General features: G+C 41.4%; 1 protein-coding gene across 1 annotated transcript; it reads right to left on the reverse strand.

The window, feature by feature from the left end:
• Positions 1–3,556: 3,556 nt before the first annotated feature.
• Positions 3,557–13,781, reverse strand: LOC138955756 (uncharacterized). The gene is made up of 5 exons (XM_070327296.1): positions 13,764–13,781; positions 9,142–9,322; positions 7,354–7,463; positions 6,504–6,685; positions 3,557–4,642 (listed from the first exon to the last, which is right to left on the reverse strand). Exons 2-5 carry the CDS (start codon positions 9,290–9,292, stop codon positions 4,411–4,413), a joined length of 675 nt encoding a protein of 224 aa, XP_070183397.1. The 5' UTR covers positions 9,293–9,322; positions 13,764–13,781; the 3' UTR covers positions 3,557–4,410.
• Between the last annotated feature and the right edge of the window lie 311 nt (positions 13,782–14,092).

The raw sequence follows: 14,092 nt of genomic DNA on the forward strand, positions 1-14,092 counted from the left end.
GCAATGTTTTGTAATGGTTTTCCAGTGAAAAGACGACGCAAGGGAGTTAACTACCGTAACCGCGATTGAATGCACAAACATTTTTTTTCCTTTTAATTAAATTATGTGTGGTTGCGTGCCAACGCACACAAAAACACCAGTCATAGATGAATGTCTTACTCGTCATATTTAATTAAACTTTTTAAGGTATATGTCATACATGCACCATATCTCGCGAAACGAACTGTGTTGTATATATGTGTGTTTTTGTTGTTGTCTTTTAAACACGCACGGTATCGAACAATATTCTCTAGCCCCTAATAGGCAAAGTACCTGTGGGACATGTCACATGAAGCACCATTTATTGATTGAGACTTCAGAGGCATGATTTGAACTATTAGGCCTAAAAAAATAAAATAGGTGTGGTTACGGTAACCCGACCTACCCTATTTTTAGGGGCCGACCCAATAACTTTTTATTTTGTAAAAAAAAAAAAAATAAGAAAAAAAACGAGTGCAGAAAACGCAATGAAAGCGAAAGCGCTCAAGTCGCACACTCAATCTCTTCGGTGTCCGAACCCTCCCCCCGTGTACACTACATTGGGTGTGCACGTTAAAGATCCCACGATTGACAAAAGGGTCTTTCCTGGCAAAATTGCTTGTAGGCACAGTTAATAATTGTCTACCTATACCCGTGTGACTTGGAATAATAGGCTGCGAAAGGTAAATATGCGCCAAAATGGCTGCAATCTACTGGCCGTATAAAATTTCATCTCACACGGCATCACCGCAGAGCGCCTAGAACTGTACCCACGGAATATGCGCGATATAAGCCTCATTGATTGATTGATTGATTATTTCCCTGTCAAGTAGGTTTAATTTGTACACATTAGAAAAAAAAGTAAAACAAAAAAAATGATTGCCTACCTTCCTACCCTATTTGTTTTGACTATGTTACCTTAACCACACCTATTTTTTTTTTTTTTGCCTTAGTTCAGAGTCTAGCAGTTCTCAGAAAATATCAGTTATCACATGCTTTACTGGGGTTGGCCAAATCTCAGAATTTTACTTCGTCAGCTGGGCGGTAAAAATCAAGGGTCCGCCAAACCCGGCAAATGCAGTAGGCAGCCCAGAGATCCCTAAGTACCTCTCCCAAAGATGGTACTTTTCGGCAAGATTTACAGTTTCAAGCTGTTAGGACAACTTCTTTGAACATGTGATTTTATAGAGGTTTTTTTTGGGGAAACTGAAAGGTAGCCTCGTCAGGGGACAACTATTCAAACCCATATCCTCATCATCTTGTTTCTCGATTGAGAATAATCATTTAATTTTATAGATGACTATTATTCATTTCCCTTGTTGGGGTGTACTTGCATGTACTGGTGGTTGATTACCCAAATGTTCTCTCAGTGATTGAGGCTTATATGAGGCTCAGTGATTATAAATGTCACTGTTTCTTTAACGGGTTTATTCCGTTCTTTTATGTGTACTAATGGTACAGGTAGATATGGGGAGTGGTGTAGTTGTTTGTTCAACCCATCTCATTATTTTGTTTCTCCACAAACAGATAATCATTTATGTATGATTTGTAGTGTACCTCATAAGATCTGAGTGTTATAATCACAGTAGCTTTGATAGTAGAGGCTGAGCGTTTCCAATGAAGGTAAACGTATTGTAGAGATCGGTAGTCAAAGCTGTTTTGCCTGTCGGTGATGAGAAGGTCATATATATTGCCCTTGGTTGGGCTGTTGCTCTCCTAATGTGAGGCAGATTAAGTTGAAGTACCTCTCAGTGATTGAGGATTTCGTTGTATGTGTACCTCACAAATTCTGAGGGTTATGATCACAGTAGCTTTGATAGTAGGGGCTGAGCGTTCCCAATGAAGGTGAACGTATTGTAGAGATCGGTAGTCAAGGCTGTTTTGCCTGTCGGTGATGAGAAGATCGTATATATTGCCCTTGGTTGGGCTGTTGCTCTCTTAATGTGAGGCAGATTGAGTTGAAACACCTCTCAGCAATTGAGGGTTTCGTTGTATGTGTACCTCACAAATTCGGAGAGTTTTGATCACAGTAGCTGTGATAGTGGGGACTGAGCGTTCCCACTGGCAAGTAGTTGACTCTGCGTGTTTAAGTAGATAGTTTGGTCAGAGTTGATCTGAGGTCTTATTGGCGGGTAACAGTTCCCGCTCATGGGTTGGCTGCTTCGTGTAATTAGGGGATAAGTGTGTGTCACTCAACGTCCCTGTGGTTGGGGGTGGCGTCAGCGATTGGTGTAGTGGGGCTCTTAGCCTTTGGCTTGGTGGGCGGAGTTATTGTGGGGGTGATTGTTGGGCGCGAAACTGTCCGTTGCGGTTGGGTAACCGTGTTACGTGTCAGTTCTTCCGTGTACTTAGCACTGGTAATCAGTGTAAGATTAAAGTAAACTGCTCCCCGCACCCCCCAAGCCAGAGAACAAGTTAGTTGATTCCAAATTGTCCATCGGGCTTTCATTGTCATGATGCCGTCTTCGCTTTGAGTCAAGTTCAACCAGTTTTAGGAGGTCCTCGTTTTCCAGTGAGAACCTTAATTTTGACAGACGGATCTGCTTCGAATCTCTTCGCGCGCGGCATTATCACGTCAAGCTTTTTTCATCACCGGAAATCGCGTCCGGTAATGGCGACGTAAATTCTTGATTGGAAATTAATAGTAAACGATCGATGAAACAAAAAACGGGATCCGAAAGACACAAAAACTCAAATGAGCAAAATGTAAACTGTATGTTTTGCTAGTTTGGCTTTATTTTCGATTTGGCTCCATTCACTGAGTTATCCGAACGGCGGCAGTGCGGAACCGCAGCATCCATCGCTATATATAGCCGTTTTCAGCGCGGCTACAGGGGCCTATCATCGCAAAGCAACCCGAAGACAGCTACACAGCCTGCTCAGAGTACGTTCTCCGAGTACAAAGTACCCTTCTCACACGGCTGTCCAGCCTGTATTCAAACATACTTTGTAACCGCTATGAGCGAGGTGCAATGGGTGGTGTGTGTGTGTGTGTGTGTGTGTGTGTGTGTGTGTGTGTGTGTGTGTGTGTGTGTGTGTGTGTGTGTGTGTGTGTGTGTGTGTGTGTGTGTGTGTGCAGTGTGTGTGTGTGTGTGTGTGAACGATGACCATTTTTCGAATTTGGAGCAGTTAAGTGCACTAAAATAACGTACCTAATTTGGTAAAAAATATTACCACACATACACACTCACATACACACACACATACACACACACGCACACACACACACACACACACACACACACAACCACACGCGCGATCACCACAGAGAGAGAGAAAGAGAGAGAGAGAAAGAGAGAGAGAGTCAGACAGACAGACAGACAGACGGACAGACAGACAGCCAGACAGTGTGTTTGTTTGTTTGTTTGTTTGTTTGTTTGTTTGTTTGTTTGCTTAACGCCCAGCCGACCACGAAGGGCCATATCAGGGCGGTGAGCCAGACAGACAGGCAGACAGATAGACAAACAGACCGACACATGGACAGACAGAGAGCTCTGGAAACAAAAACACGTCTGAACACAATCTTTTCAAGGCAAGGTCAATCTTCAAGGCTTTATTCAATCTTTTGTCTGTATCAAGACACAAGCTCTACTTCCCGCCTTGATAATGCAAATGATCACAGGAATTCCGCGGAACACAGCATATCACGACCAGAAGCGTATGGTTCATTCCCTCAATTCACCAAGTTCGAGCTAGAGCAGTCACAAAGTGGCATTCAGTCGCTTGCTTTACTATAGTAACAGCTGAATTGTAGTTTATCTTTCCTGGACAAGACAGAAATAATTTGCCAAACCGAATAAGATATCAAATAACCAAAGGGAAGTAATCGCTCTTTATGCATACGACATGTGTAATAGAGTAAGCGAGAGTTGTACGGAACCTTTCTCCTGACACCTGAGAGAATAACAAGCATTGAATTGAACAAGCGACGTTCATCCTCTTACGCTCTTACACACACACGCACGCACACACGCTCTCTCTCTCTCTCTCTCTCACACACACACACACACACACACACACACACACACACACACACACACACACACACACACACACACACACACAGGAGGATGAAAGTCGCTTGTTCATTTCAATGCTTGTTATTCTCTCAGGTGCCAGGAAAAAGGTTCCGTACAACTCTCGCTTACTCTATTACACATGGCGTATGCATAAAGAGCGATTACTTCCCTTTGGTTATTTGATATCTTAACAACGCTCTGCCTCATTTCGTTTAGGATTCAAACAGAATAAGGTTGAGTGATGAAATGCGCAGTCTATTGATTAATCAGAGGCTTTTCGACCCACAGGGCTTTAAAATGGACAAATAGACACACTCTTATGATACAGACAATGACCTTAGCCTAGAAACACTGTCCAAGTTTTGTTTATTATCTATGTCGTAAATGATGGCGCAGCAAAGCACTTGAGATTATTGTTGTTGGGGATTTGCACGTAGTGGTCGGAAGACAGATCGAGGAAGTCGCCCTTGCAGAAACCGTTAAGTGCGGCGTCCACCACATCGGCGTCAGGAGGGATTGCGGGATCCCTCACCATAACCTTGATTACAGCACGAGTGATGTTACGATGTGCGTTGAAGATCATCTCCGTAAATATCACACTGGTTCTGCAGAGAGTAACATACAGAGGAACATACAAAGGAACATGCAGATGAACAAACAAAGAGGAACATACATAGGAACACACAGAGAGGAACACACAGAGAGGAACATACAGAGGAACATGGAGATAAACAAAGAGGAACATACAGAGGAACACACAGAGAGGAACATACAGAGGAACACGGAGATGAACAAACAAAGAGGAACATACAGAGGAACACACAGAGAGGAACACACAGAGAGGAGCATACAGAGGAACATACAGATGAACATACAAAGGAACAAACAGATGAACATACAGAGGAACATACAGATGAACATACAGAGGAACATACAGAGGAACATACAGAGGAACAAACAGATGAACATACAGAGGAACATACAGAGGAACAAACAGATGAACATACAGAGGAACATACAGAGGAACAAACAAAGAGGAACATACAGAGGAACATACAGAGGAATAAACAAAGAGGAACATACAGAGGAACAAACAAAGGAACATACAGATGAACATACAAAGGAACATACAAAGGAACATACAGAAGAACAAACAAAGAGGAACATACAGAAGAACATACAGAGGAACATACAGATGAACATACAGAGAAACATACAAAGGAACATACAGAGAAACATACAAAGGAACATACAGAGGAACAAACAAAGAGGAACATACAGAAGAACATACAGAGGAACATACAGATGAACATACAAAGGAACATACAAAGGAACATACAGAAGAACAAACAAAGAGGAACATACATATGAACATACATATGAACATACAGAAGAACATACAGAGGACCAAACAAAAAGGAACATACAGACGGGAACATACAAAGGAACATACAGATGAACATACAGAGAAACATACAAAGGAACATACAGAGGAACAAACAAAGAGGAACATACAGAGGAACATACAAAGGAACATACAAAGGAACATACAGAGGAACATACATATGAACATACAAAGGAACATACAGAAGAACAAACAAAGAGGAACATACATATGAACATACATATGAACATACAGAAGAACATACAGAGGAACATACAGAGGACCAAACAAAGAGGAACATACAGAGGAACATACAGAGAAACATACACAGGAACATACACAGGAACATACACAGGAACATACACAGGAACATACACAGGAACATACACAGGAACATACAGAGAAACATACATATGAACATACAAAGGAACATACAGAAGAACAAACAAAGAGGAACATACATATGAACATACATATGAACATACAGAAGAACATACAGAGGAACATACAGAGGACCAAACAAAGAGGAACATACACAGGAACATACAGAGAAACATACACAGGAACATACACAGGAACATACACAGGAACATACACAGGAACATACACAGGAACATACACAGGAACATACAGAGAAACACACACAGGAACATACACAGGAGCATACAGAGGAACATACACAGGAACATACAGAGAAACATAAACAGGAACATACAGAGGAACATACAGAGGAACATACACAGGAACATACAGAGAAACATACACAGGAGCATACACAGGAACATACACAGGAACATACACAGGAACATACACAGGAACATACACAGGAACATACACAGGAACATACACAGGAACGTACAAAGGGCCTAGGGGCATACCGACGGGCATAGAGGAACATACAGAGAAGATGATGATGATTGTGGTAGTGGTGGTGGTCGGGGTTGGGGCGAGGTAATGAGACCCTTTATTCCGTTTAAGATGAAGGAGGTGGGTGAGTGGGTGTTGAAAGTGTGTGTGTTGGGGGGGGGGGGGGTGAGGGTTATGTCGGAGATTGGGGCGGATGTTGGCTTAGCTGTACTCACGAAACGTAGTCTGTAGCTAGCACGTAGGTGTTGAAGTAGTAGATGTAGCCAGCAGTAGAGATCCTGTAGTCGCTGGAAAACTTGTTGCCGATGATCTGGTCCAGACAGTGTTCCTTTATACAATGATTGCTTGTGGGCGTTGTTGCTGTAGTCGTTATCGCTAAGAAGTTCCGCTTCTCTTGCTGCAGTATACAACACACTTGCATAGCGCGGAGGCCAGTTACATCATACGTTTCTTGAACAACACACTTGTGTGTACAGTTCTACCTAACTCTCTACACAGTGACAAACACCTACCTCTGTGTACAGTGACAAACACCTACCTCTCTACACAGTGACAAACACCTACCTCTGTGTACAGTGACAAACACCTACCTCTCTGTACACTGACAAACACCTACCTCTCTGTACACTGACAAACACCTACCTCTGTGTACAGTGACAAACACCTACCTCTCTGTACACTGACAAACACCTACCTCTCTGTACAGTGACATACACCTGCCTCTCTGTACAGTGACAAACACCCACTATTCTGTAGTGCAGTGACAAACACCTACCTCTCTGTACACTGACAAACACCTACCTCTCTGTACTTTGACAAACCCCTACCTCTCTGTACACTGACAAACACCTACCTCTCTGTACACTGACAAACACCTACCTCTCTGTACAGTGACAAACACCTACCTCTCTGTACAGTGACAAACACCTACCTCTCTATACAGTGACAAACACCTACTATTCTGTAGTGCAGTGACAAAACACCTACCTCTCTGTACAGTGACAAACACCTACCTCTCTGTACACTGACAAACACCTACCTCTCTGTACACTGACAAACACCTACCCCATTGGCATCCCGCGCGAGTGGAATGGATAGCTTGACGTCATGGATTTTCCCATTGTATTTGTAACGTTCCCCCTGGCAAATCGTGTGGTGACTCACGTACCACCTCCCTACAAAGCAGTGGCGATTGCCATTCATTTCCAAACTTTTGGAGAAAAACACACACAAAAGAAACCCACAAATACAACCAACTAAACAAACAAACAAACAAACAAACAAACAAACAACAACAACAACAACAACAACAACAACAACAACAACAACAACAACAACAACAACAACAACAACAACAACAACAACAACAAATGTAGGATTAGGGCAACCCAACCGACCCCGTTTTAAATTTTAACTTTGTGTGTATGTATGTGCAGAGCAATTCCAGGGGGGAAAAAAAGGTTCTGTCTTTTGGCAGTTAAGATGCACGAGTTCAAACAAATATATTAAGATGTGATGTCGAGCGTGGGGCTCTTTTCGGGTGTATTTTGGGCGATATTTCCTTCCTTGGGGTGTGATAATGTACGTGTACCGGGCTCAAACCGCGAAAGCTGTAAAGAAGCCGTTTTACCAGAAGATAGTACTCATTTTTCTGAACAACTTTCTTCTCAGGAAATATTAAAAAAGTTGCTTGGTTTTCTTTAAATCCAAAAACAAGTCGCGTAAGGCGAAAATACAATATTTAGTCAAGTAGCTGCCATTTTTCAGCAAGACCGTATACTCGTAGCATCGTCAGTCCACCGCTCATGGCAAAGGCAGTGAAATTGACAAGAAGAGCGGGGTAGTAGTTGCGCTAAGAAGGATAGCACGCTTTTCTGTACCTCTCTTTGTTTTAACTTTCTGAGCGTGTTTTTAATCCAAACATATCATATCTATATGTTTTTGGAATCAGGAACCGACAAGGAATAAGATGAAAGTGTTTTTAAATTGATTTGGACAATTTAATTTTGATAATAATTTTTATATATTTAATTTTCAGAGCTTGTTTTTAATCCGAATATAACATATTTATATGTTTTTGGAATCAGCAAATGATGGAAAATAAGATAAACGTAAATTTGGATCGTTTTATAAATGTTTATTTTTTTTTTACAATTTTCCGATTTTTAATGACCAAAGTCATTAATTAATTTTTAAGCCACCAAGCTGAAATGCAATACCGAACCCCGGGCTTTGTCGAAGATAACTTGACCAAAATTTGAACCAATTTGGTTGAAAAATGAGGGCGTGACAGTGCCGCCTCAACTTTCAGGAAAAGCCGGATATGACGTCATCAAAGACATTTATCAAAAAAATGAAAAAAAGGTATGGGGATATCATACCCAGGAACTTTCATGTCAAATTTCATAAAGATCGGTCCAGTAGTTTGGTCTGAATCGCTCTACACGCACGCACACACACACACACACATACACACACACACACACACATACACCACGACCCTCGTCTCGATTCCCCCCTCGATGTTAAAATATTTAGTCATAACTTGACTAAATATAACAAAGAGACTGCCAACGTTCCAAATTTAGAATCATTAAAAAACAAGAAAGGTAGGTTGTTGGAACGTTTGTTATTGACAAAACAATACATTCACAGATATTTCGACCCAACGGTCTTTTAAGTGAACAGACAAACAAATATTCACACAAAACTTATCTTGATAGAATCAGTTTACGTCCACTCGTCAAGAAGCCGAGCGAATGAATGATTGTATGATGAAATGAATGACGTAGAAATTTTGATTTTATTTAATTAATTAGAAAACGTCGACCACTGCCTCTCAGCCAGACTAACCTTCCAATAGATGCGGCGTGTTGAGAGCAACGACGGGCATGGTGGTCATGTTGCACTGCAGCATCCGCGGGTTGTTAACACCCCCAGTGGGCACCCAGCACCACAGTCCCAGCACCACTACGGTAGCGGTCAGTAGGGTCAGCGATGACATTGTCGTCTGCTTGGTTGGATCTGGTTGATGCTGGATAGAAAACGACGATATGCGATACATAGATAATTAGTTGTTACACACCGAGTCTTGTAATACAATTGTATTATTACAATTACTATATTATATTGTATTATATTATTATATTATTAATTGTAAAGATTAATTGTAATATTGTAATACAATATTGGTCGATTATGAAAACTGCGAACTGCAGTAGCGGTCAGTAGGGTCAGCGATGACATTGTCGTCTGCTTGGTTGGATCTGGTTGATGCTGGATAGAAAACCATTCATAGATAAATAGTTGTGGAGGTTACACAACGAGTCTCTGAAGATATTAACAATATTGGTCGATTGTAAAAACTGCGGACTACGGTAGCGGTCAGTAGGGTCAGCGATGAGATTGTCGTCTGCTTGGTTGGATCTGGTTGATGCTGGATACAAAACAGTACATAGATAAATTGTTGTAGAGGTTACACACCGAGTCTATGTAGATATTAACAATATTGGTCGATTATGAAAACTGCGGACTACGGTAGCGGTCAGTAGGGTCAGCGATGACATTGTCGTCTGCTTGGTTGGATCTGGTTGATGCTGAATAGAAAACAGTACATAGATAAATAGTTGTAGAGGTTACACACCGAGTCTCTGTAGATATTAACAATATTGGTCGATTATGAAAACTGCATGCGGACTTCGCCGAACAAACTTGTAATATCCACTGATATGATTTGTATCTAGCCTATTTATTCCACCTTTGGTAGATCTTTTTAAGAAAACATGCGTTTTCATAGATCTAATAATCAAAGAGCCGTAAAGCGGTCTAAATACATACGACATGTGCAAAAGAGTGAGCGAGAGTTATTCGGAACCAGTCTCTTGGCACCTGAGAGAATAACAAGCATTTAAATGAACAAGCTACTTTCATCTTCACTTGCTCTTTTACACATGTCGTATGCATTTTTATCCTACATACGTGAGAGAGACACCCGTGAGATAATAATCGTTCAAATCACACGTGTGTATATCATGTAAATGAGGTCATGTCAAGCAAGTCTGGCAGGGACCTGTTTTTCCACTGCTTATGATGCCAAAGTCACCGAGACAAACGTCATTATAGAAACACAAATTGCGCTCGCTAATTACCCGCGATGAATCTTTAGAACTAACACGTCACGCCACACTTTCAGAGTGACGTTTCTTTGCTTTGACGTAATAGATTGCACGAGGCTTTAGAAGAGATCGAGGTTCTAAAATAAGCGTCTTCAATTTAGCTGCCTCGAATGCAGGACATTTTCAGTGAAATACACGTAAGTACAGTATGTAGGATAAACAGAATACTACATGGCTTGCTGTTCCGTATCAGATTTACACTCGTTGCTTTTTCAAATAGTGAACAGCTCGCTTTCGCTCGCAGTTCAATATTTAAAAAAACAACTCGTGTAAATCTGGTACGACACAGCAAGCCATGTAGTATTCTCTATAGACCGCTTACTTCCCTTTGTTTATCAGATCTGGGTGGCCGAGTGGTAACGGGACTGGGTGGCCGAGTGGTAACGGGACTGGGTAGCCGAGTGGTAACGGGACTGGGTGGCAGAGTGGTAACGGGACTGGGTAGCCGAGTGGTAACGGGACTGGGTGGCCGAGTGGTAACGGGACTGGGTAGCCGAGTGGTAACGGGACTGCGTAGCCGAGTGGTAACGGGACTGGGTAGCCGAGTGGTAACGGGACTGGGTAGCCGAGTGGTAACGGGACTGGGTGGCCGAGTGGTAACAGGACTGGGTAGCCGAGTGGTAACGGGACTGGGTGGCCGAGTGGTAACGCACTTGCGCTCGGAAGCGAGGGGTTGCGAGTTCGACCCTGGGTCAGGGCGATAGCAATTTTCTCCCCCCTTTCCCAACCTAGGTGGTGGGTTCAAGTGCTAGTCTTTCGGATGAGACGAAAAACCGAGGTCCCTTCGTGTACACTACATTGGGGTGTGCACGTTAAAGATCCCACGATTGACAAAAGGGTCTTTCCTGGCAAAATTGTACAGGCATAGATAAAAATGTCCACCAAAATACCCGTGTGACTTGGAATAATAGGCCGTGAAAAGTAGAATATGCGCCGAAATGGCTGCGATCTGCTGGCCGATGTGAATGCGTGATGTATTGTGTAAAAAAATTCCATCTCACACGGCATAAATAAATCCCTGCGCCTTGAAATATGTGCGCGATATAAATTGCATAAAAAATTTTTTTTTTAAATCCCTGCGCTTAGAACTGTACCCACGGACTACGCGCGATATAAGCCTCATATTGATTGATTGATTGATTGATTGATTGATTGATTGAGATCTCTTAACAACGCTCTGCCTCACTTGTTTAAGATTCGTTTTTATCTGACAGTGTGATGATATCCTAATCTGTGTACCAGTCTTTATCCCCTGACCTACCTCTTTGTCTCTGTTAGCTGAGGAGGTGATTATTATGCGTATTACATGGGTATTATGAAACAAGGCTAAACTGCACCGCATTGTTGCGACGGCCAGCAAACTTGTAGGGCAACCCCAACGACAGCTGACCAGTCTCTACAAGCTATCAAAATTGTCCGTGTCCGTGATCCGATCCATCCTGTCAACCCTTGTTTTGAAATTCTCCATCAACCAGTTTCCAATTGTAACAACTTCCCAACCTTGTATGTATGTTATAGTAAATTTACAAAATCAGCAAATTGACAAATGTCCTAAAATGAAATTAGAAAATGAATAAGTTTACTCTTTCACTAATTTGAAGGGGTAAGAATATTGTACATTTACTGAAAACATATTTCATAGAAAATGAGTGCTCTTTAGATTGAGTGGAAACCATTTATTGATTCTGAGATCCTTGGAAGTCAACGCGATGCTAAAATACATGTATTATTTAATTGATTATGATATTGCAAGGAGGTCCTTGAGAAAGAGTGAGCGCAGGAGAGAGTAGATGAAGTTTAGTAGATTGGTTCCTTGGTCCATTGTTGTGTGTATACACGGTGTTTCAAACAAAAGTACCCGATTTTCTTTCAATACCACAGACAAGTCAGTAACTTTATTGAAATCATTTTTGCGTGATATTGTAGTCAGTTCATAGAAGTTTTGTCCCCAGTTCACAGTTTTCTGTTGAGATCGTCTATTTCTTCACACCACGTGACCAATGTAGCCACCCCGTTTTCCAATGACAGACTGCATCCTCATTCCCATATTGTTCATTACATTGGGGAATGTTTCCTGTGGGATGTTCTGGATTTCTCTGAGAATGTTTGCCTTCAGTTGTTGTAGGTTTCTTGGTCTGGGGTACATATTAGCGAATTAGCTTACATATTAGTTTTTCCATTTCTCGGTACTGATGTTTCAATGTCTTTTGGGGTACTTTTTTTGAGACACTCTATATATGTATAGTTTTTCCTGAGAGAAAAATTGAGAAGGAGATTTAATATTGCTCGTTGATGTTAGTCATGAACGTTTTGATGTGTTAATGTTATTGACGAGTCTTTAAAAATTGACAACTTTATTAACAACAAACTTCTTGTTTACTAAATTCATAAAACAAAATCAAAATTTGGACAATTGAGCAATTTCGTAAAAATATAAAGAAATTAAAAAATTTAACAAAACCGTTTTTCCAATTAGGTAAATTTATCAAAGACACAGCATGAAAAATTTAGGAAATTTACAAATTATCTATGACTCGGAAGAATTTAAAAAATAACTGAAGCCGTTTTGCCATTTCTGTAAATTCATTAAAGAAAACAGCATACAAAATTCAGGAAATGGTTCTAAACATTATTTCTTTTAGTAAATCAACAACATCCCCGAGTAGAACAGAACAGGTCTTTCTTTCTTTCTTTATTTGGTGTTTAACGTCGTTTTCAACCACGAAGGTTATATCGCGACGGGGAAAAAGGGGGGAGATGGGATAGAGCCACTTGTCAATTGTTTCTTGTTCACAAAAGCACTAATCAAAAATTTGCTCCAGGGGCTTGCAACGTAGTACAATATATGACCTTACTGGGAGAATGCAAGTTTCCAGTACAAAGGACTTAACATTTCTTACATACTGCTTGACTAAAATCTTTACAAAAATTGACTATATTCTATACAAGAAACACTTAACAAGGGTAAAAGGAGAAACAGAATCCGTTAGTCGCCTCTTACGACATGCTGGGGAGCATCGGGTAAATTCTTCCCCCTAACCCGCGGAGGGTAACAGTACAGGTACAATTTCACTAAAATGTTCAGGAATGCGACCACCAAGCCATGACCACCCCCACCCCCTGTGTGTTGTAATTGTCCTCTTGTCTATGTGATGTAATGTAATGTAAAAGCCTATACATGTTTAAAAAATTAAAAAATAAAAAAACTCCACAAAAAGAGGTTTTTTTATTTTTTCAATTTTTTTTTAAATGTTCAGGAAAATTGTAAATGTCATACACCAACAAACAAGGCAAACTCACAAGAAGAAGTGTTGAGCAGGACGATCTCGGAAGACGATTGTTGGGCCCTGACTGTGTGGAGATTTATACAGGGAACGCTGCGCATGTTGAACGCCAAGTGGATGTCACGTGTTTCTGAAAGAGCGCCCACGTGTGTGTGTGTGTGTGTGTGTGTGTGTGTGTGAGTGTGCGTGTCTGTGTGTGTGTGTGTGTGTGTGTGAGTGTGTGTGTCTGTGTGTGTGTGTCTGAGTGTGTATGTCTCTGTGTGTGTGTCTGTGTGTGTGTGTGTGTCTGTGTGTGTGTGTGTGTGAGTGTGTGTGTGTGTGAGTGTGTGTGTCTGTGTGTGTGTG

Source organism: Littorina saxatilis, unplaced genomic scaffold (assembly GCF_037325665.1).
Source record: "Littorina saxatilis isolate snail1 unplaced genomic scaffold, US_GU_Lsax_2.0 scaffold_655, whole genome shotgun sequence".
Taxonomy (NCBI): Eukaryota; Metazoa; Mollusca; class Gastropoda; order Littorinimorpha; family Littorinidae; genus Littorina; species Littorina saxatilis.

Excerpts from the sequence above, each read along its gene's own strand:
- LOC138955756 (XM_070327296.1), bottom strand. The coding sequence starts at position 9,292 with ATGTCATCGCTGACCCTACTGACCGCTACCGTAGTGGTGCTGGGACTG. Across the intron at positions 7,464-9,141 it reads CACGCCGCATCTATTGGAAG|GGAGGTGGTACGTGAGTCAC; the intron begins GTTAGTCTGGCT and ends ACTGCTTTGTAG. Across the intron at positions 4,643-6,503 it reads CTAGCTACAGACTACGTTTC|AACCAGTGTGATATTTACGG; the intron begins GTGAGTACAGCT and ends TACTCTCTGCAG.